The 22,014-nt window shown below is 48.3% G+C and overlaps 2 protein-coding genes across 4 annotated transcripts in view; one reads left to right on the top strand and one right to left on the bottom strand.

Annotated features, from left to right (window-relative positions):
- Positions 1-15,760, bottom strand: part of HMBS (hydroxymethylbilane synthase) — a 42,039-nt gene extending 26,279 nt beyond the window's left edge. The window contains exon 1 of one of the 3 annotated variants that reach the window (XM_073602521.1): positions 15,508-15,760. Coding sequence is in view for 2 of the 3 variants with exons in the window: in XM_073602520.1 (XP_073458621.1) it covers positions 5,846-5,848 (3 nt within the window). In the remaining variant the exon portion in view is untranslated. Of the gene's footprint in view, positions 1-3,243; positions 3,383-5,845; positions 6,071-15,507 lie in introns of those variants that run through there. The other 2 variants (XM_073602520.1, XM_073602518.1) reach the window with 2 other exon arrangements.
- A 632-nt stretch (positions 15,761-16,392) lies between these two features.
- FOXR1 (forkhead box R1) overlaps positions 16,393-22,014 on the top strand; it is a 45,168-nt gene continuing 39,546 nt past the window's right edge. Inside the window, exon 1 of the mRNA XM_073601290.1 lies at positions 16,393-16,478. The gene's annotated coding sequence lies outside the window, so the exon portion shown is untranslated. The remainder of the gene's footprint in view (positions 16,479-22,014) is intronic.

Here is a 22,014-nt window from a genome sequence, read left to right as displayed (position 1 = left end):
GCACTGCTCTTGTACAAGCTGAAGCCCGTGTGAAACTGGCCTAAAAATGACTAGTAGTCTTAGTGACCCACAGTAAATTTTAGGAGAGTTTGCATTTGCTTCCAGAGCAAATAAGAAAATATTGCAAGGTATGTGCAGACACCTCGGTGTCATTTCCCTGAATTTCATGTCACTTTAGAAAGTGGGTTCACACTATTGCAAATTGGATGCAGGTTTCCCCGCAATCCAATTCACATATCAGAAGATTGTGACCGGCTCCACATCTCCAGAGCGGCTCCAGTGCGAATTGCACAGGATTCCTGGGCGTCTTCTGGTCCGTTTCAAGTCCGAATTCAGCCAAAAATTCGGACTGAAATCAAACCTGAAACTGTGAACAGGAATGCACGGACCCCTGCTGTGAGCCACTCCGTGCTTCAGTGTGAACCCAGCCTTAAACCTTCTTAAAGATGGATAGATTTATTTAAATAAGGGGTCTCAAACTGGTGGCCCTCCAGCTGTTGGAAAACTACAAGTCCCATCGTGCCTCTGCCTGTGGGAGTCATGCTTGTAACTGTCAGCCTTGCAATGCCTCATGGGACTTGTAGTTTAGCAACAGCTGGAGGGCCGCCCCTTTGAGACCCCTGAATAATGTTGGATAATATTTTAGGAGTCATACATGCATTTGTCCTTCAACTTCCTTGGGCTAGGTGCACACACACATGTGGATCTGGGAATGTGTGCATCTCTCCTTCCCTCCTTCTGCCTGCAGCTTCTCCCTGCACAGATCTGTCAGGCTGGATATCGCAGCGGGGGGGCGGTGCGGGGGGGGGGGGGGGGGTGAAGTTGTGGCCTGGGGGGGGCTTGGTATACATGTGTATACCAAACCCCCCCTCCCCGTACAATAGATATAGGCAGCGATCGCTGCTATATCCACTGATAGCCGATCATTGTAACCGCGAGTGTTGCAATGTATCAGACTGTCATTTCATGAATGAATGAATGGAATCTCTATTCCCTTCATTCATGTAAAGTGCTACAGAGAAAGGGACTCTTCAGTCCCTTTCTCTGTCTCAAAAAAAAGAGATATGGGGGTCTGTTTAGACCGCTGATATCTCACCAAAGAAGAGGACAGCGATGTGCGGGGACAGGAGAAGAGGACAGCGATGTGCGGGGACAGGAGAAGAGGACAGCGATGTGCGGGGACAGGAGAAGAGGACAGCGATGTGCGGGGACAGGAGAAGAGGACAGCGATGTGCGGGGACAGGAGAAGAGGACAGCGATGTGCGGGGACAGGAGAAGAGGACAGCGATGTGCGGGGACAGGAGAAGAGGACAGCGATGTGCGGGGACAGGAGAAGAGGACAGCGATGTGCGGGGACAGGAGAAGAGGACAGCGATGTGCGGGGACAGGAGAAGAGGACAGCGATGTGCGGGGACAGGAGAAGAGGACAGCGATGTGCGGGGACAGGAGAAGAGGACAGCGATGTGCGGGGACAGGAGAAGAGGACAGCGATGTGCGGGGACAGGAGAAGGGGACAGCGATGTGCGGGGACAGGAGAAGGGGACAGCGATGTGCGGGGACAGGAGAAGGGGACAGTGAGGTCAGAAGAGGACAGGAGAAGAGGACAGCGATGTGCGGGGACAGGAGAAGAGGACAGCGATGTGCGGGGACAGAAGAAGAGGACAATAAGGTCAGAAGAGGACAGGGATGTGCGGGGACAGAAGAAGAGGACGGATGTGCGGGTGCAGAAGAAGAGGACAGGGATGTGCGGGGACAGAAGAAGAGGACAGCGATGTGCGGGGACAGAAGAAGAGGACGGATGTGCGGGGACAGAAGAAGAGGACGGATGTGCGGGGACAGAAGAAGAGGACAGCGATGTGCGGGGACAGAAGAAGAGGACAGCGATGTGCGGGGACAGAAGAAGAGGACGGATGTGCGGGGACAGAAGAAGAGGACAGCGATGTGCGGGGACAGAAGAAGAGGACAGCGATGTGCGGGGACAGAAGAAGAGGACGGATGTGCGGGGACAGAAGAAGAGGACAGCGATGTGCGGGGACAGAAGAAGAGGACAGCGATGTGCGGGGACAGAAGAAGAGGACAGCGATGTGCGGGGACAGAAGAAGAAGAGGACAGCGATGTGCGGGGACAGAAGAAGAAGAGGACAGCGATGTGCGGGGACAGAAGAAGAAGAGGACAGCGATGTGCGGGGACAGAAGAAGAAGAGGACAGCGATGTGCGGGGACAGAAGAAGAAGAGGACAGTGATGTGCGGGGACAGAAGAAGAGGACAGTGATGTGCGGGGACAGGAGAAGAGGACAGCGATGTGCGGGGACAGAAGAAGAGGACAGCGATGTGCGGGGACAGAAGAAGAGGACAGCGATGTGCGGGGACAGAAGAAGAGGACAGCGATGTGCGGGGACAGAAGAAGAAGAGGACAGCGATGTGCGGGGACAGAAGAAGAAGAGGACAGCGATGTGCGGGGACAGAAGAAGAAGAGGACAGCGATGTGCGGGGACAGAAGAAGAAGAGGACAGCGATGTGCGGGGACAGAAGAAGAAGAGGACAGCGATGTGCGGGGACAGAAGAAGAAGAGGACAGCGATGTGCGGGGACAGAAGAAGAGGACAGTGATGTGCGGGGACAGGAGAAGAGGACAGTGATGTGCGGGGACAGGAGAAGAGGACAGCGATGTGCGGGGACAGAAGAAGAGGACAGCGATGTGCGGGGACAGAAGAAGAGGACAGTGATGTGTGGGGACAGAAGAAGAGGACAGTGATGTGCGGGGACAGGAGAAGAGGACAGTGATGTGCGGGGACAGGAGAAGAGGACAGCGATGTGCGGGGACAGGAGAAGAGGACAGCGATGTGCGGGGACAGAAGAAGAGGACAGCGATGTGCGGGGACAGGAGAAGAGGACAGCGATGTGCGGGGACAGAAGAAGAGGACAGCGATGTGCGGGGACAGGAGAGGAGGACAGGACTTTTTAGGAAAGTTGGAGGGAAGATGTGAAGTCTCTGCAGGCAGAACTCCATTCAATCTGCTACTTGACAAGGCTGGATGGAAAGGGTTAACGTTAGAGTAATATCCCCTCCCCCCATACACTGACCCCAGTAATGTGAGGACTGAGGAACTCGTCCTGTACCGTACAATGATAACACTGACAGACAGCAGGGAGAACCAGCCGACAGACCCGCCATGACAGGAGGACACCCTCTGCTCCACCCACGCATATCTCCTGCACCATTCCCTGTCCTGCCCGGACTCACCATGTCCTCTCCGCTCCCCGCACTGTCACTGCCCTCTGCAGAGCACACCTCGGCCGGGCACGTCACTCACAGGGAGCCATGTGACTCCGCTTTGCTTTTTTTTTCAAACAAAACTTTATTGGACAAAGAAGTGCCCGCACAGTGAGAGTGGCGTGCTGGAATGTGTGTGAGGAGAGGAGAATTCCAGACACAATGGCGGGCTTATCCCATCACATGGAGCTCACACTTCCTCCACCATAAGTCACATGTGTGTGTGTACAGAAGGGGGTCCAGTCCCCTCACATCACTGATTGTGCCGTATACTGATATTTGGGGTCCTCTTATCACTACAGAGGGGGCTATTGTACAATATATTCTTGGAGGATACTATACCTTCGTGGGTTTTTTTTTTTTATTACAAATAAAAACCTGTTATACTTCCCTGCTCTAAGTAAGGATATTGCACAGAGCAGTCCCAAACTCTTTTTTTTTTTTTTTTTTGTGCCCCGTTGGCGCTGTCCGCTTCTCCTCTTCTACAATAAGCTGTGTGCTATGGGGGCACCACACCGACACAATCCCGTACCAGGCTGTGTGCTATGGGGGCACCACACCGACACAATCCCGTACCAGGCTGTGTGCTATGGGGGAACCACACAGACACAATCCCGTACCAGGCTGTGTGCTATGGGGGCACCACACCGACACAATCCCGTACCAGGCTGTGTGCTATGGGGGCACCACACCGACACAATCCCGTACCAGGCTGTGTGCTATGGGGGAACCACACCGACACAATCCCGTACCAGGCTGTGTGCTATGGGGGCACCACACAGACACACTCCCGTACCAGGCTGTGTGCTATGGGGGCACCACACAGACACAATCCCGTACCAGGCTGTGTGCTATGGGGGCACCACACAGGCACACTCCCGTACCAGGCTGTGTGCTATGGGGGCACCACACAGACAATCCCGTACCAGGCTGTGTGCTATGGGGGCACCACACCGACACAATCCCGTACCAGGCTGTGTGCTATGGGGGAACCACACAGACACATCCCCATACCAGGCTGTGTGCTATGGGGGCACCACAGACACATCCCCATACCAGGCTGTGTGCTATGGGGGCACCACACAGACACACTCCCGTACCAGGCTGTGTGCTATGGGGGCACCACACAGACACACTCCCGTACTAGGCTGTGTGCTATAGGGGAACCACACAGACACACTCCTGTACCAGGCTGTGTGCTATGGGGGCACCACACAGACACACCCCCATACCAGGCTGTGTGCTATGGGGGCACCACACAGGCGTGTTCCCATACCAGGCTGTGTGCTATGGTGCCCCCCATAGCACACAGCCTGTTTTTTACAGGTCCTTGTCCCCACCTCCAGGAGACGGGGCCGCAACGCCATTCCTCTGAAGTATGGCCCCCCTCCTCCGCCGCTGGGCCAATTAGAAAGCTTAGCGCGTTTCACGCATGCACAGTAGGGAACCGGCCACGAAGGCTTCACTGCCGGTTTCCCTTAGTGGATATGGTGGCGGCAGCAACTGACAGGCTTCACTGCCGGTTTCCCTCAGTGGATATGGTGGCGGCAGCAACTGACAGCCGATCTGAAGATCAGCTGGGGTGCTAACATCACGGGCTCCCTGGACAGTTAAGTGTCCATATAGTAAAAGTCAGCAGCTACAGTATTTGATACTTGGTTCTGTATTCTTTAAAAAGGGGCGGTACTGAGAGGTGGGTAGGAAAAATTTCCTTTGGGTGTCGGTGGTGCCTTACACACCGTAACCCTATAGAGCAGGGATATGGAATTAGCGGACCTCCAGCTGTTGCAGAACTACAAGTCCCATGAGGCATAGCAAGACTCTGACAGCCACAAGTATGACACGAGAGGCATTATGGGGCTTGTAGTTTTGCAACAGCTGGAGGTCTGCTAATTGCATATCCCTGCTATAGAGGTACTCTTGATGAAAGCAAGAAATGACCTTGCTGTCAAAAATTGCAATGATATGCACCTGTCAAACAGGTGCCTAAAAATTGGTCTTTGGGTGTTAATTGTGCCCATGAAACCTACAACAAAAACATTCTTCCAGATGAAATCAACACCCACAACACGAGGCAGCCTACAAGTCCTGCAGAGATTGCACATCCCAGAAACATCAGCATTAGGGGCTTCATAGCTGCTGGTAATCCAGGACTGATCCATTTTGATAAAAGTGAGACGAGACGGTCCACGGAGTCTGTGGACAGATGCGTTCTTTGATCGGTAACAAAACCTCCAGCAGTACTGAATGCCCGTTCGGAAAGCATGCAGGATGCAGGGCAGCCCAGCAGCTCAATAGCATACAGGGCAAGTTCTGGCCAGTGGTATATTCTCATGACCCAGTAAGCCAGTGGATCGTCGACTGGAAAGCTCTCCATCTCTGTTTTGGCCCCTAGATAATCGTCCACCATGTGATGCAGACGCTGCCGATGGGATGTGGAAGCCGACAGCCCTGGGCAGCGAGGACTAAAAAAATTTGTGAAACACATCACTTAGGTAGCCGCATTTTCCACCGCTCCTCTCTTGACCAACAGAAGCCTCAAAACTATGTTTTCCACGACACTGTAACCTACCATAGTTGGGAAAAGCGGTCGATAAACGCCTCTTTTAAGGTGTCCTTAAGAGATTTCATCTTCTGCACTCTCTTTGGGGATGGGATGAGTTCTGAGACTTTCCCCTTATAACGGTGGTCAAGGAGGGTTGCCAACCAATAGTGATTCTTTTCCTTTATGCCATGTATTCTTGAGTCCTTTTGCAGGCTTGGAAGCATGAGGGAGCCCAAATTTGCGGAGGCATGAGAAGCAGACTCCACGGGGGTCACTGAGGATTATAGTATCTGGAACTGCCTCCTCCCAGCCACGTACTACTCCCAAGGGTTCTGCGAATGGAAAAACATCTCATACTGGGCGAAGCTTTCATTGCTTCAGCCAATCAGGGCTTTCAATGCACTGTGCGGCGGTGCAGTGCATTGTGGTCGTTCAGTGGTGCAACCAAACCCCTTACATAAATATCTTCCCTACTAGCACAAATCCCCCCACCAAAAAAAGTCCCCTCCTAACACTAATTTCCTCCCCCCTCTACCATATCACCGCTTCTAGTACAACCCCACAAATCCCCCCTCCCAGCACAAATCCTCTTCCCCCATCCCCCCTCCCAACACAAATCTATCTAAATCACCATTACTAGCACACATCCCTAATTTTCCCTCCTAGAACATTTTCTATCCCCTGACAACCTCCAAATTTCACTATTGCTATTGCTATTAAATCTTGTTAATTTAAAAAGAAAAAAAAATGGACAATAGAAAAAAAAAAATAATAAAAAAAGCTCTATATGCATAGTGGAGGAGAGGAGGGGTGGAAAGGAGGGAACATCAATCTATCATTTATTGGATAAACGTTAGATGCACTCCTGCAGGTTGAAGGAAATTTCCTTGTATTTTTTTTTTTTTTTTATATATCATCAGCTCCATCTAGTGGCCAAGTGCGGTATATTTTCTCATTGCAGTATTTCAGAAAACTTTACCACATTTTGGCCCCTAGATGGAGCTGATATAGGAATTAATCTGTTCAAAATATAGAGTCAATGTCATCCAGCCTGCATGAATACTTCTGACATTTGTTTAACCAAGGCTTTTTTTTTCCTCAGAGAAAAGGTGCATGAGCTCCACCTTTCCAAGTCACCTCTTGTGTCCGCTCCCACCCACCTCCAAGCACCGTTCCTTGGCTCCACTCCCGACCCACCTCCCAGGATCACCCCTTTTACAGAAACATGTAACATTTGTGGTACTAAGTAAATCGTATGGAACTTGTTATAACAAGAAAAGCAGTAAAATACTTCTCCTGCAGCCATTAACAACAAATCCCCCAGCAACAATGGACCACCTACAACAAAATACACCTCCCAGCACCAACAGACCCCCAGCAACAACAACAGATCTCCTCACAGTCAGCATCAATAGACTTTCCAACAGTGAACAACAATAGATCCTCCCCTCAACAGTAGATCCCTCCCAGCAACATAAGACCCACCCCCAGCAACAAAAGATCCCCCACCAGCAACAGACCTCCCCAGCAACAACAGACACCCCCTGCACAAATAGATCCCCCAGCAGCCAACCTCAATAGACCCTCCATCACACCACAGCACCCCTTGCCTCTACATGAATGCAGTGCTGGAGGTGCCGGGACTGTGTTCCCCCCATGTTCCCACTGAAAAAAAGGCCTGTGTTTAACAAATGTCTTATAAACAGACCCCTAAGTGTTTTGTCCATTTTTAATGACAATACATTGGTATAAATGTAGCGATGGCCCTGACCCCCAGAGGCCTAATGGTGACTTCCAGAGTCAGGGAGAGCTGACATTTTTCCTTGTAGAGTGGGTTACTAGGCATAGTGGGTGTAATGCAAGATGGAAGAATTGGGCGCCAGTCACTTTTTGAATATGAACAAAAGAGATTTATTGTTTCTTAACAAGAACTGGGTTGAGAGGTATAAAACAGAGAGGTGATAAGGGCGCTCTGGTGGAGGTGGGTAGCTGGTCAGAGGGATGATAGTGATGAGGTGGCACTTCTGGCAGCACTTTGGTTAGAGGAGAAGCAACTCTGAAGATATAAAAAAGGAAAAGAAAGGCGCCTCTAAGTGCAGTATGTAAAATTTAATGGAGTGCACAAAGGGTTAAAAGCACTTACAAGATTGTTGAGTGTTAAAAGACATGATAAAATCAGGAGTCCTCATCTGTGGCATGTGTCCATCCTCAGCACCGTGGTAGAGAGCAGTGTAGAGCCGTGCAGCAGCTGTAAAGCATTCTCATGCGTGTTGGAAAGAGGAGGCAGCAGGGAAGCCTGTATTCACTGCGGGACACACACAAGGCTGATGGTGTCAGTAGAGAAGGGGGTGGTTAGGGCCTGAACAGCCTTAGGCCGATGCAATAGCAATTGTCAGTCTCCAAGACAAAATAGGCAGACAGCTATACAGGTTAAGGGCCTTTAAGCTGGTTGCAGCACTGTATTTGTAGATGTTCACTCACATCTCACAAACTCTTACTGTAGATTTTCTCACTGAGCTCCCAGTCTTCTCACCAGACCTTCAGATCTCAGCCACACGGTGAATCCCCTGAGCTCTTCCACAGCTAACCCGCTGTACACTCCAAGCATCATCCACGCTACCTGCTGGGTCCCTGGCTTGGCTCTCAGCTAACCCGCTGAATCCTCATATAGTGTCATCCACACTCACCCACTGGGTCCCTGACTTGAACGCTGTCCCCCGCTAGTGAAAAAGGCTGCTCTGGTACTTCTTCAGACTTCACAAACCTGGCTTCTGATAACCGGAGTAGTTGTCCCTTGGTGGGGACTGTTCCCCTTTTATCTCTGACCTCTGGTTCTCACTTGCCTCTGGTAACAGGAGTGGTCGTCCCATGTGGCAACTGCTTCTCCTGCATCTCTGGCAACACTCGGTTCCCCATCTGGCTGAACCTCTGCAACGATCAGGCTCCCCTCGGGCTGAGCCTCTACACACGTGGCTAGGCCCCAGGCTTCCGGCCTAACCTTCAGCTGCTGCTTCACACAAAGCCCCCAGGCCTCAGCCTGGGGCTAAAAGAACACTGATCACTTGACTCATTCCCCTTAAATAGACTATCCCAGCATGCAAAGTAGCTACTCTGATTGGCTGAGAAATTATGTCTTCACAATCTGAACTCACTGTGGTCTTGTCATTCTAATGCCAAAGGCAGCAGTGCCACCTATTGACAGAACAGAGAAATGCACCAGATTCAGGCTTAGGGCAAAAAGACAGTAGATACAACTACCAATTAGCCAGGCTAGTTACCACCTAGCATAACTAAATTTGTTAGCAACCCTGCCTAATACCAGGGTTCTACACCAAATGCAAACATTAATGGCTAGCACACCGTTACAGTTACCTGGCCTAAAAAGGCATCCTTTTTTATATATCTCACGTTAACTGTCTAAAAATTAGATGTTGAAGATTATTGGTGCCAGAAACACAGTTGGTGCCACCCAACACAAATACCCATGCAGAGCATAGGATGGACCCTATCATAAAATTTAATTTTCTTTGCAACTGTAAAACAGTTAAAATAGTTATATTAAATTAAATAGTGGAAAAATAGTTTTCTGGGTGTTAATGGTGCTAAAACAAAACAACCTTTGTTACTTTGTTGTAAGGATGTTACCTGCCAAAAAAAATAATAAAATTTTTGCCACTGTGAAGCTGCTGCAAAAATATTGGGTTTTATTTGTTAGCGGTTTCAGCACACCACAACCCAACACAAATATTTGTGCAGAGCACAGGATGGACCCTGTCTAAAAATGTTTTGCAACTGTGATACAACTATGGAAACCTGGGTTTTGGGCGTTAGTGGTGCTAAAATACTGTTACCCTACAGAAGTATTCATGTACTGTAGATCACAGGATGTTATCTGCCCAAAAAGTTCACATTCTTTGTGTAGCACACCCCATGTAGGAGTCGCAGGTGAAAAGGGATCCCCCACCCTACACAGCCAGACACACCGAATTTCCACAGTCTCACAGAGTCAGAAAACAGTCCAGCACTTTGTTTTTTGTGTTTTATTGAGGGGATAAACCTCGGATAGGGGTTAGGGAGATTAGGAGATGCCCACTTGACTTCAAACAACTTCAGGGACAATTTTTCCTATGTACAGTCATTCGTCCTCTTCCTCCAGCACTCGCTTGCAGAACTTCAGCTGGCACACTGATGGTTACTTTGACACAAAGCAACCAGCCAGACTTTCAGCAATAGCCCTTTACAGGCAGGAACCTGAGGCCCCTTTAAGTGTGTAACAAAAACTCAGTGTCCATCATACACCCCTTTTGCTACTGATCCCAGCACCACCTCTTCAGGCACTGCCAGCCCACTTGGCTGCAGCTGCCCCTCTCACAAGCCCTCCTGGCTACTGCTCCACAGTCCTCCCAGACTGCTCACTCACCAGCCCACCTGGTTGACTCCTCTGGAGATCTCCTGAACGTGCTGACTCTCTCCCACTGTCCTCTCACTTGCTCCCCTACATCCAGTAAAGGATTCCTCCATGTGTTGTAGTGGGTCCCTCCAGCACCTAAGCCACAAGCCCGAGGTCACCCCCCCCCCCCCTCACAAACTAGGGAGCACCCTCAAGGTCCATCAACAGCCTCCTCAGCACTCCATCTCCATCTCCAGCTGGCATGACCCCTGAGAATTTATGAGGAACCTGCCCCCTGCCAGACCACTTTTCTGGGGATTGGCTGGGGCCCCTTATAAGTACTCCAAGCAGCTCCTTCTAAACTCCACCCTCTACTTCTGGAAGCTTCTCCAAGGTTCCAGAGAGCAGGGAAAGTTACAAGAGGTGCTTGCTTGCTGAGTCATCTAGCCTTCCTGAGTCAATCAGTCCTGCAAACCAAATGTACCTATACTAACAGCTATGTACACCAGCACCTATCTAGAGGGTGGTACACATACAACTGTGAAAAAATTGGTGTGCCAAATTAAATGTGCGGTTGCAATGAAGAACAGCAATGGTAATGTTGGCAGGCCTACAGTTGTGGCAGAAAGAGGTGTTAATAGTGGTCAGGGTGTTCATGGGGGAAGGAGATGGAAATGGTAGCAGGAGGTGGTATTCATTTGAGGCTCACAGCGGTGAAAGGCTTACAGAAAATAAATAGTTTGAGTGGCAGAAGACTGTGTAGCATGTTCAGCAGGGGTTTGTAGTCATTGCTGAATGATCCAGCGTTGGTTAATTGTAACAAATTGCAAGTACCGGTACTCAACTGTGTCTGGGGACAGACAGACTCTTGTGTATTATATAGCCACCCACAGCACTAAATATGAGAGGACACTGGCTGCAGAAGCTCAATTGCATACTGGGCAAACTTTGGCTAGCGACCCATCCTTGTTGCTCAATAATCTAGGGAAGTGGTTCTCAACCTTATATCAGTGGTGTATTTAGGTTTTGTGCTGCCCTAGGCCTGACTAAACGCATGCACCCCCCTAATTTAAATACGACCCACCCCATCCTGCCGAGGCCACACCCCTTCCTGTTTAAGACCCACCCTATCATCTGTAAACAACACCCCTTCCTCTTTAGGCTCATTTGGCACCTTTCAGGGGGGAACGGGTACCTGTTTCTGACAGGTACCCTTCCCCACTTCTGGGAGACTGCGCTGTCCCCTCTGAAGTTTGCCCCCCTCCTCCTTCCTCCGCTGGGCCATTCAGAAAGTGCAACGCGCTTCGCACATGTGCAGTAGGGAACCGGTCGGTTTCCCTTACCATGAATGATAGTGGCAAAACCCGAGAGCCAATCCGAAAATCGGCTGAGGTGTCGACATCGCTGGATCCCTGGACAGGTAAGTGTCCTAATATTAAAAGTCAGCAGCTACAGTATTTTTAGCTGCTGAGTTTTAATGCTATCACGGGGGGGGGGTCTCACTGTGCCCCATCAAACACAGCCACTGTGCCCATCAAATGCAGCCACTGTGCCCCATCAAATGCAGCCACTGTGCCCCATCAAACGCAGCCACTGTGCCCATCAAACGCAGTCACTGTGCCCATCAAACGCAGCCACTGTGCTATCAAATGCAGCAACTGTGCCCATCAAACGCAGCCACTGTGCCCCATCAAACGCAGCCACTGTGCCCCATCAAATGCAGCCACTGTGCCCCATCAAATGCAGCCACTGTGCCCCATCAAACATAGCCATTGTGCCATCAAACATAGCCATTGTGCCATCAAACATAGCCATTGTGCCCTCAAACGCAGCCACTGTGCCCATCAATTGCAGCCACTGTGCCCATCAATTGCAGCCACTGGGCCCCATCAAACGCAGCCACTGTGCCCCATCAAACGCAGCCACTGTGCCCCATCAAACGCAGCCACTGTGCCATCAAACGCAGCCACTGTGCCATCAAACGCAGCCACTGTGCCCATCAAACGCAGCCACTGTGCCCATCAAACGCAGCCACTGTGCCCTCAAACGCAGCCACTGTGCCCTCAAACGCAGCCACTGTGCCCATCGAACGCTGCCACTGTGCCCATCGAACGCTGCCACTGTGCCCATCGAACGCTGCCACTGTGCCCATCGAACGCTGCCACTGTGCCCATCAAATTCTGCCAGTGCCCATAACATTGATATACTTTATTAAATCACTGTTCCTGCTGTCCTGGGGGTTTCCCTCGTGCTCCTCTCTCTCCTCCTGACGTCACAGCCCCAGGGCCGAGGAGAAGATTCACTGCAGGAAAGCAGTGCAGGGGAGGGTAGGTGGAGCTTAAGGCTCCACCTGTCACCTGTTGCATATGGGGGGCGCGAGTGACACACGCCGCCCCCCCCGCATGAGAGAAAGCCCCCCCACCCGCCTGACTGATTCCCGGCTCCCGCTGCCGCCTCCCGCACACTTGCAGCCCACGGCGGCCGGCTTTCTGTAGCGGCGCCGCGGTGTATGGGCGTGCTTGGCAGAGAGTAGGGGGCGTGAGATACACGCCCCCACCCTCTGCCAAGCACGCCCATACACCGCGGCGCCGCTACAGAAAGCCGGCCGCCGTGGGCTGCAAGTGTGCGGGAGGCGGCAGCGGGAACCGGCAGCGGGAGCCGGGAATCAGTCAGACGGGTGGGGGGACTTTGTCTCATGCGGGGGGCGGCCTATTTTGCCGCCCCCCGCAAAGTGCCGCCCTAGGCCAAAACACAGCCCTGCCTTATATGTATTCTGTTTTATGTATGGGAGACAAGAGGATGATGAAGGCTTGGTTAGCCACTGCACCACCTCTTCTATGCGTTCTGGCTGCTTGTCCCCACATAGCTGCACAGGAACAATTTCTGCCTCTCCCTTTGTGCCTCCAGACACTATGTCAATGAAGGGCTTTTCCCCAACTTTTCTTATCAGCTATGGAAAGAGTTGTAAGTGGGGGATTTTTTGTTTGGGTGCACTGAAAACTGTGGTGCTTCTGTGGACTAAACTGCATTGTAATACCTCTGATGTTTCTGCTGCTAACCCTATAAAAAAAAAAAAAAAGGCTTAAAAAAATAAGCACAGATAATATAGAACTGAAGGACAAAAAAGTAAAATTACAAAAAAAGGAGATTAAAAAAAAAAAAAGGAGATTAAAAAAAAATATATATATAAAACTCAACAAGCAAAATAGCCCCTTCCCAATCCTGGCCAGCAAGTCTAGGTTGCAAGCTCAGATTAAGAGAAGTATGGCCAAAGCTTTTTTAGCCATACTTCTCTTCTGGGTCACAGGCCCTTCAAATGGCATCTTCATGTGTTCTTGAGAGGTAACCCTGAAGGAGTTACACTAGACGAGAAACTAAACTAGACGAGAACTTAAACTTGTACTAACAATACTTCCCCAGAAACTATGAAGCTTAGCTATTTAGCTTTCTCATAAGACCGATATACATGGAATCATGATCCTGCTAATCTTCTATAGACTGAAAATGAATGAGACATAATGGTTGACTGGTCTTTAAATCCCAACTCTGAACACAGCTGTTTTTTTTTTTTTAGTTCTCACAAAAAACTCCAATGTTTGTTACTACTGCAGAAGCTGGTCCCCCAATGCATCGAAACAATGCTCATGAGCAACACATTTCTGGTGTTGTGCCTCTGTCCCCCACTCTGCTGTGCCATTCACAAAGCACAGTAGAGTGATGTTTGCGCTGCGCTTTGTGAATGTCACGATGTGTTGGCAGGTGTTAGTGTCCTTGATTTGTATCCCCTCCTGTGGTGATGTAGTGGGTGGAGTTAGGGCCCCTTTATATGCCAGCTGTGAGTGGGGCCAAGTAGAGTTGGGATACAGAAGCAGGACACCCCTGATCAGAAGGATGTAGGGTTGTGTTGGAGGAGGTAGAGATCCCTTTGCAGAGATAAACTGCCAAGGGGTCAGCGGAGGACACATTGGGGACAGAGAAACAGTGGTACCCTTAAACTTCAACTAGCAGATCTAAATGGACATTCCCTTATTCCGGGTAACAGGCTTCTGGTCAGGAATACGTACTGTATGTGTATGCAGAGGACTCAGGCCGGAGGAAGCAGGACATGGCGGAGTATCTCCAAAACAGGTGGGTGACTATCCCATCGAAGAAGAAGTGCGGCGGGTGGAGTCCACATAGCGGGAACTGCCAAGAAATGGGAGACCCTTACAAGTGGAGTGAGGAGGTGAGTGGTGGAACAAAATCCAAAACTGGAATCATCATCGATGCCATTCAGATGCAATGGAGGGCCAGAAGTGTGGTTCTAAGAGAGCTTAGAGAGCTCTTGTGATAATAAAAAAAACTGCGTTTACGTGAGAATTACAGATTTAAAGAGAAGCTCCAGTCGCTTTTATGTTTATTAAAAGTCAGCAGCTACAAAAAGCATTAGCTGACTTTTAATAAACACACACTCACCTGCCCCAGGATCCAGCGATGTTATCACCCCAATCCTCAATTCTCTCCTTTCCCTGGCGCAGGCATTACAACTGTGGGCACCCAGCTGTGACAGCTTGCGGAGAGGGAGAGGAGAACTTCCGCTTGTCAAAACAAGGTACCCCCTGTCACGGATTACGCACTCCCACAGCGACGGGCATTCCGTGACCGGGTATATGAGGAACTAAGGGAATAAGGGGGAACTTATACTGAGCATGCAAGACTGGCTGTGGTACTTTCACAGCCCGCACTACCTTTGGCCACCACTAGAGGGAGACTCCACTCCAATCCAGCTAGCTGACCATACACAGGCAGATATGAATCTTACATGAAGGTTCCTCCATACATGGAGGGTTCCTCCAGCTAACCTGCAAGCTCGAACCCCGGTGCTAATCACTCTTCCCACTGTCCCCACACCCACAAACCAGACACACAATAAACGATAGCCTGCCACCACCCAACAGTTTGTCCGCAGACTGGTCTGCTAAACCACCACACACACAGATCTCCGTCTGGCAGATCTGTTAGCGTACAATCTGCATGCAATCTGCCAACACGCAGTGCAATTGCATACCTATTGGCACGTAGCTTAGACTGAGTACTTAGGTGCTAAAATACAACAACATCTCCAGAGATATGAGACCTAGCTTAGTACACAGACGTCACTTATTAATTATATCATTTAATATCCCGAAAGTAGGCAGTGCATATCAGATATACAAAGAAAAAGGATTTACCAAAAAAAGATACAAAAACTACAGAAAGACACACAAATTGGCAATTTGCTATGAAAATAAAAGGGGATAAAAACATAAATAAACTTTACCGAAGTCTATCCGTTAGTAGAAGCATACTGGAACATGTGGGAACTTCCCAGTTTCGAACTGGCTTTGTGTGTGATGATGATGAATGATGTCCATATCTCAGGCTACCCTATTTATTGAAATATTGATGTGGGCTGGACTTTAGCCCTTGGCCAATCAACCCTGGGGGGGTGTTCCTGTCTCAGCCCACAGAATGTTTTGTGTTCTGAAATTACCAGAGTGGAAGTGGCCCAGAACGGCGCTGATTGCTGGGTCATGGATAGGATTTACAACACCAGCGCCTCAGTACGATCACCACAGTACCAATCACTGTCTGCCTAACGCAATCAAGCGTCATATAACGATTTTGTGTGGTTCTCTAGGATTCCACACATGCTAAAAATACAGAGTTACATGTACATGTAACCCATCACGTGTATGATCAAAAGGAATTATTTTCAGCTCTCTGCCGCTAATATTTTAGCTTTTATGAGAGATAAAATAGGTTCCTTAGATCTGTTAATATTAATCAGTTTGCAGACCGGCCGGGGCCTTGCGGATCCGTGTAGCCAAGATGACTAGCAGTTTTCTTTGAGGCGTCAGGAAGGTGGCAATCTATGTTTACTCTAATGGGAACTTTTATTTGCATCTAGGTGTCACTTCGATCCTAGAAACTGGCTCTGTCCTTTTCAAATGCTAATGAAAGAACATATGTGCATGACTGATATTGAATACCATATTTTTAATAACCCAGAATTAAACTACATCTACAGATCACACCACATCTCGTTAAGGCAAAACTATCCTACGCTTACAATTTTTGTCCCCCCCCCCAAAAACAAATTACATGCCAAACGTGGCATAGGAGGGGGGAAGGAGTGCTTAAAGCGGGACTTCCCCTTTTTGGTGTGTCACGGTTACGCACACCCACAGCAACTAGCTAACCAGGATGTTGTTCTGTGACTGGGGTTATGAAGAAATAAAGGGGAAGCAAGTAAGACTGACTGTGATACACCTTCACAGCCCGCACTACCTCTGGCCACTCCAATCCAGCTGGCTGACCACACACAGGCAGATATGAATCTTACATACAATCTGAAGTACTCTAAGGGTTGGGGATCAGTCTAAGAATTAGCACACACTTCTAGGGTACCTTCAGCTATCCTACAAGCTAGAAGCCCGTCGTTAATCACTCTTCCCACTGTCCACACACCCACACACCAGACACACAACAAACAATAGCCTGCCACCACCCAACAGTTTGTCCGCAGACTAGTCTGCTGGGCCACCACACACCCACAGATCTCCCCATGGTAGATCTGCTGGTTTACAATCTGCAAGCAATATGCCAACACGCAGTGCAATTACAGTACATACAGATCACCAATGAACTTAGACCGAGCATAGACCTTAAAATGCATCAATCTCTTCAGAGATATGAGCCCTAGCTTAGTACACAGAAGTCACTTATTCATTTTATAATTTAATATTCCAAAGTTGGGAGTGCAAAGAAAAAGGAGTTACAAAAATTAGATTCTTGTAGCCAACCTGGCTAGTAGATTTCTTTTTCTTTAAGGCTTCAGAGAGGTGGCAATCTTTGTTTATTCGGATATGAGACTTTTATTGGCATCTAGGCGTCTATCCTAGAAGCCTTTTCAAACACTAATGGAGGAACATATGTGTATGACTGATTACTGAATATTATATCTTTAATAACCCAGAATTAAACTACATTAAACATCTACAATTACACTATTTCTACAGATCACCTCAAATCCCAGCTACTGGCAAAACCATCCTACTCTTATGCCCCGTACACACGGTCGGATTTTCCGATGGAAAATGTCCGATCGGAGCGTGTTGTCGGAAATTCCGACCGTGTGTGGGCTCCATCGGACATTTTCCATCGGATTTTCCGACACACAAAGTTGGAGAGCAGGAGATAAAATTTTCCGACAACAAAATCCGATTGCGTCAATTCCGACCGCGTGTGGCCTGTTCCGACGCACAAAGTGCCACGCATGCTCAGAAGAAATTCCAAGACGGAACAGCTCGTTCTGGTAAACTTAGCGTTCGCAATGGATACAGCACTTTCGTCACGCTGCAATGTTAAAAATGGTTTAATACAGCGCACTCTCTTCTTCTTTATAATGTGCCAAGAATTAAGTAGTTTTGCTGCTCATATTTACACACACTTCCCACAAAGTTTTATTTTGTTTTTTTTATTGGGATTCCCTGAATATATTGTTATTAGTTGTCACATCTGACAGAATTTTTTTTTTTTATTTAATTTTTTAGGGGATTTTAAGCCTTTTTTTTTTTTTTTTTTTTTTTAATGTTTAAATTTTTTCAAAGGCTGATCTTTGCTCAATGTTATTTTTATTTTTACTCCAGAATATTTTTGTGTGTGTTTTGTGTGTCAAGTTACCCCAACAACATTGATATCTTGTATTATTTAATCTCAAGGAGATTGTTTGGTGTTGGTGTCCCTTGTTCATTTCACATTGTATATTTGAAATGTACCTGAATCCTCACAAACAAACTGTCCTTTTTGAAGTAAAACACATAGGAGAGTATAATTCAAAACAAAAATCCTTTATTAAGGGCTCAGAACCAAACAAAGAGGAAGGCAACACTGGATCAACAGGAGAAATTAGTGAAGCCTGGGACCCCCACGGCAGACATCAATTCTTCAACATCAAAATTGGTGGCCTGAGGAGTCCATATGTAAGGGAGGGCAGTCTGGTCCAGAATTCGCAGAGATCCGGATAGCAGCAGATGACATGTGTGTCCCCAGGCTGTGGTACCACAAGAGGCTGCATTTTTTGGCCAACCAGACTGGATCCAGGGTCCTCACTTTCTGGTCTTCCTTTCACGCTTCCTTCCGGGCTGTGGCTGTGCAGTTGGAGATGTGGCAGGAGGAGGAGTAGGACCTGGAGGAGGACTGGGAGGACCTGGAGGAGAGGGAGGACGAGGAGGAGGACCTGCAGGAGGAGGAGGAGGACCATCGCAAAGGTGTGTCTGAGCTGTCATTTGGCCCCTCATACCTTTGTTAAGAGCCTCCAATATGAGCGCCTCACACAAGACTTGTTGGCCCTCCTCCATCCTCTGCATTTTATATGCAATGACGGCAGCAATGTCCTCCTCCACGGTCTGTGGTGCTCCCAGGACCTCTGTAGCCCTCCAAAAGAGTCCTCCGGTAGCCTCCTCTAGGGCACTCCTCCTACTGCCACTTTCTCTTTTCAGGGGGGGTGGAGGGATCTGCAGATCAGCCAGCCTGCTCGGCCCGGCCACCTCCTGGCTGAGACTTCCCTGTGTATGAAAAAGGGACATGGTTGTAATGTTTTGCTTCATTAATCACAATCCTAAATTAGTACTCCAAACTAACATCTAGTTAACATCATTGATTGGACAAGCAGAAATATTTAGAGGAATGCTATACCTGGCTCAATCTGGGCTCCTCCACATGTGGCCTGGAAGGCCCAGGTTGGGCGTCAGAAGCCTCAGCCGGGGGGGAAGGAAGCGTGGAAGGAAGACTGGAGAGGGATGGCCTGGGTTCAGTCTGGCCTGCCAGAAAATGCAGCCTGTCATAGTACCACATCCTGGGGACATAGATGTCATCTGCTGCTCCGGATCTCTGCGAATCCTGGACTTTCTTGCACTCCCTTAGATATGTGCTCCTCAGGCCACCAATGAAGATCTTTAAATAGGTGATGTCTGCCGTGGGGATCACCTGCTTCACAATTTCACACAATTGCACCAGTGCTGCCTTCCTCTTTGCTTGGTTCTTGAAATGGGGGTGTTTTATCTCCCACAGACAGGGCAGCTCCCTTAAGATATCTATGAATACTGACATGAAGTCATTGTCTTTCACTAAGATATCCATGTTCACTGCAAGACACAACACAAGACAAAGCCTAATGTCAGACAAAACTCTCCTAATCTTGTTACAATATAGGCTTCAATGTAGAAGCAGTATAGGCACAAGTTTGTCTCTTACCTTCGTTCTTACGATCGGCGCATCCAATGCTCCTTCCTCCGCTCACAGATCGTACGTAATACGCACGCGTGTTACGCTTTATACACACTGCGCATGCGTGTAACTCCGCCCGCCCCTGACGTTCTTTCTAGTCTATTCCCCGCCCCTTTTCGTTCGGCGCAGTGGGGGAAGAGCACATGGCGGAGTAACAGCAGGTGCGTGCTAATTGCAGGAACGAGGAGGAGGAGGAGGAAAGCCCGGATCCGGACACGTCCCGATCCAGAAGGAGACGTTTTAAGGCCACAAATATGTCCTTTTGGGAGATGTTGGAGATGGTAGACATCATGAAGAAGTCCGACTATGACGGAAAGTATGGGCCTTACCCCAACCCCAATATCAGAAAGGCCAAGATCATGGCGAAAGTGATCAAAAGTCTGCAGAAGAATTTCGGGGTACGACGATCGAAAGATCAGCTCAGGAAGTGGTGGTCGGACCTGAAATTGAGAGAGCCAGAGCAGCAACGAAATATCCGGAGAGTGCTGCAAAAAAGTAAGTAGTTGTGCTGTGTTCCTATTCTTTCTGTCTTTATTGCATTCGTGCTGCTCCATATGCTTTTCTTAATTGTACAGTTTAAAAGGGCAACTTTAATGTTCATGGGCCCATTATTCGTTCGTATCAAACATTTTTCTTTCGGCCTCTAAAACACCATTGTTTAGGCCATATGCATTTTGCCACATTTTTTTTGGGCCTACTTGGATGCCAAATAGTTGTTTGTGTAGATGGGTTTGTTACTAGAATGAAATGCCAACTAGATTGTGTGTAAGGAGAGGACACTGAGCATCTGTTTTCACATCTGGACACTGGAGCACTAGTGTGGGACACAAGAACACCATTTTTATTAGGGGGCCACACAGGTGCTCCAGTGTATACTATAGGGGGGTCTCCATCTGTGAAGCTTGTACTAAACAGGTAAAGTATTGCAGCTTGACAAAGGCCAATAAAAAAAATACATCTTGGAACTCGGCTAAAATAGACAATTGCACCCCACTTCCAAGCAATGTTTTCTAGTTCTAGTTCTGCCATCAAATATCTGTGTGCTAATTATACCATTTTTGTTTTACATAGGGGAGAAAAGACTCGGAGGACACCCCTCATCCGAGGAGACCACAGACCCTCCACCTCTGGAAGAAGGGGAACTAACACCAACCCAAGAAGAGCAGGAGGAAGAAGATGTGGTGGAGATTGGCACCACAACAGGTGAGTGTCTGCGACCACAGGCTCAGGTAAAAGAGATGGATGGTGGCAGATTTTTGAGACCTGTTTTTGTTTTCTCTCTCTCTTTTTAGGTGATCGTGATGTGAGGGGATCCAGAACGTTTCACATCAGAAAGTGCCCAGATCCTGATCGGGGAGATCATGGGGTGTAATGTCGAACTGCAAAACATACAGCAAAAAATCAATGATGTTATTAAAAAAAAATAATAATATCATTGATGTTTTGGGGCGAATTTAAAACCCCACAAAATCACTTTTTGGATTGTGGTCCAATCTTTTAAATATTTTTGCAATGTTTTGAAAAGCCAAATTTGGAGGATGCACACAGTGTGCCAACATGTGCTATCTGCCATCACGGGAGATCAATGGACGCGTTTTGGGGGTGCAACCCTTTCCTCAATTATAAAGTAGCGTTGAGGAAGGGCTTGCTCCCCCAAAACACGTCCCTTGATCTCCCCTGATGGCAGATAGCACATGTTGACATTCGTAAATTGGTGTGCATCTTCCAAATTTGGCTTTTCCAGGGGTGATTTCCCCCCATCTGAACGCTATATCAAACCCAGTTCCTAAATACTGATGTCTGATATAGCCTTCAGGTTTTACCTAATGTGAACTTTGTAAGTTCAAGTTTTTTGGCTTTCTTGTTGGTTTTACACAGGCCTGTTTTATCGTAAATGGACATTTCTATTTTTGATAATGCTACGGCAAAAATTGTTATACAACAAACATGTTGGTTTGTTTTAAAAACCTTTGGTAAATGCACATGTGATTGTGCAGGTATAAAAAAGTTGCTTACTCAAGAATGTGTGGATTATTGTCTCAACACTACAATACAACACTTTTGGGGTGATGTAATTGCTGTTTTCTGCAAAAATGGGGGTTATTTCCTAAGGGCAAATCCTCTTTGCACTACAAGTGCAGTTTCAGTGCAGTTGCAAGTGCACTTGTAGTGAAATGTGTTTTTGCATTTAGGAAATAACAGCCAACAGTGCTTTGTATAAGGTTACACAATCACGACATTTTCTGGACTCAACACATTTCTGTCAGGGTCAGCTAAAACAAACACAAGCAGTAAATGTCCACCAAGAATTTCTTTTTTTTTTTATTATAAAAAAGCTTCACAGATTGTCTGGCATATTGATAGCCCCCCTACCCGCAAAGAACTCCAGGTAGCGTAACCGGACATCACGGGCACTCAGGGAGGGCAAGCCAGGACGGCCACTTTCAAGCGCCGTCAGTGTGGTTTGATATAGGATTCCGGCCTCAGGCCCAACTGA

This window comes from Aquarana catesbeiana, linkage group LG10, assembly GCF_042186555.1.
Source record: "Aquarana catesbeiana isolate 2022-GZ linkage group LG10, ASM4218655v1, whole genome shotgun sequence".
Taxonomy (NCBI): Eukaryota; Metazoa; Chordata; class Amphibia; order Anura; family Ranidae; genus Aquarana; species Aquarana catesbeiana.
This window is presented reverse-complemented; position numbering and strand designations above follow the sequence as displayed.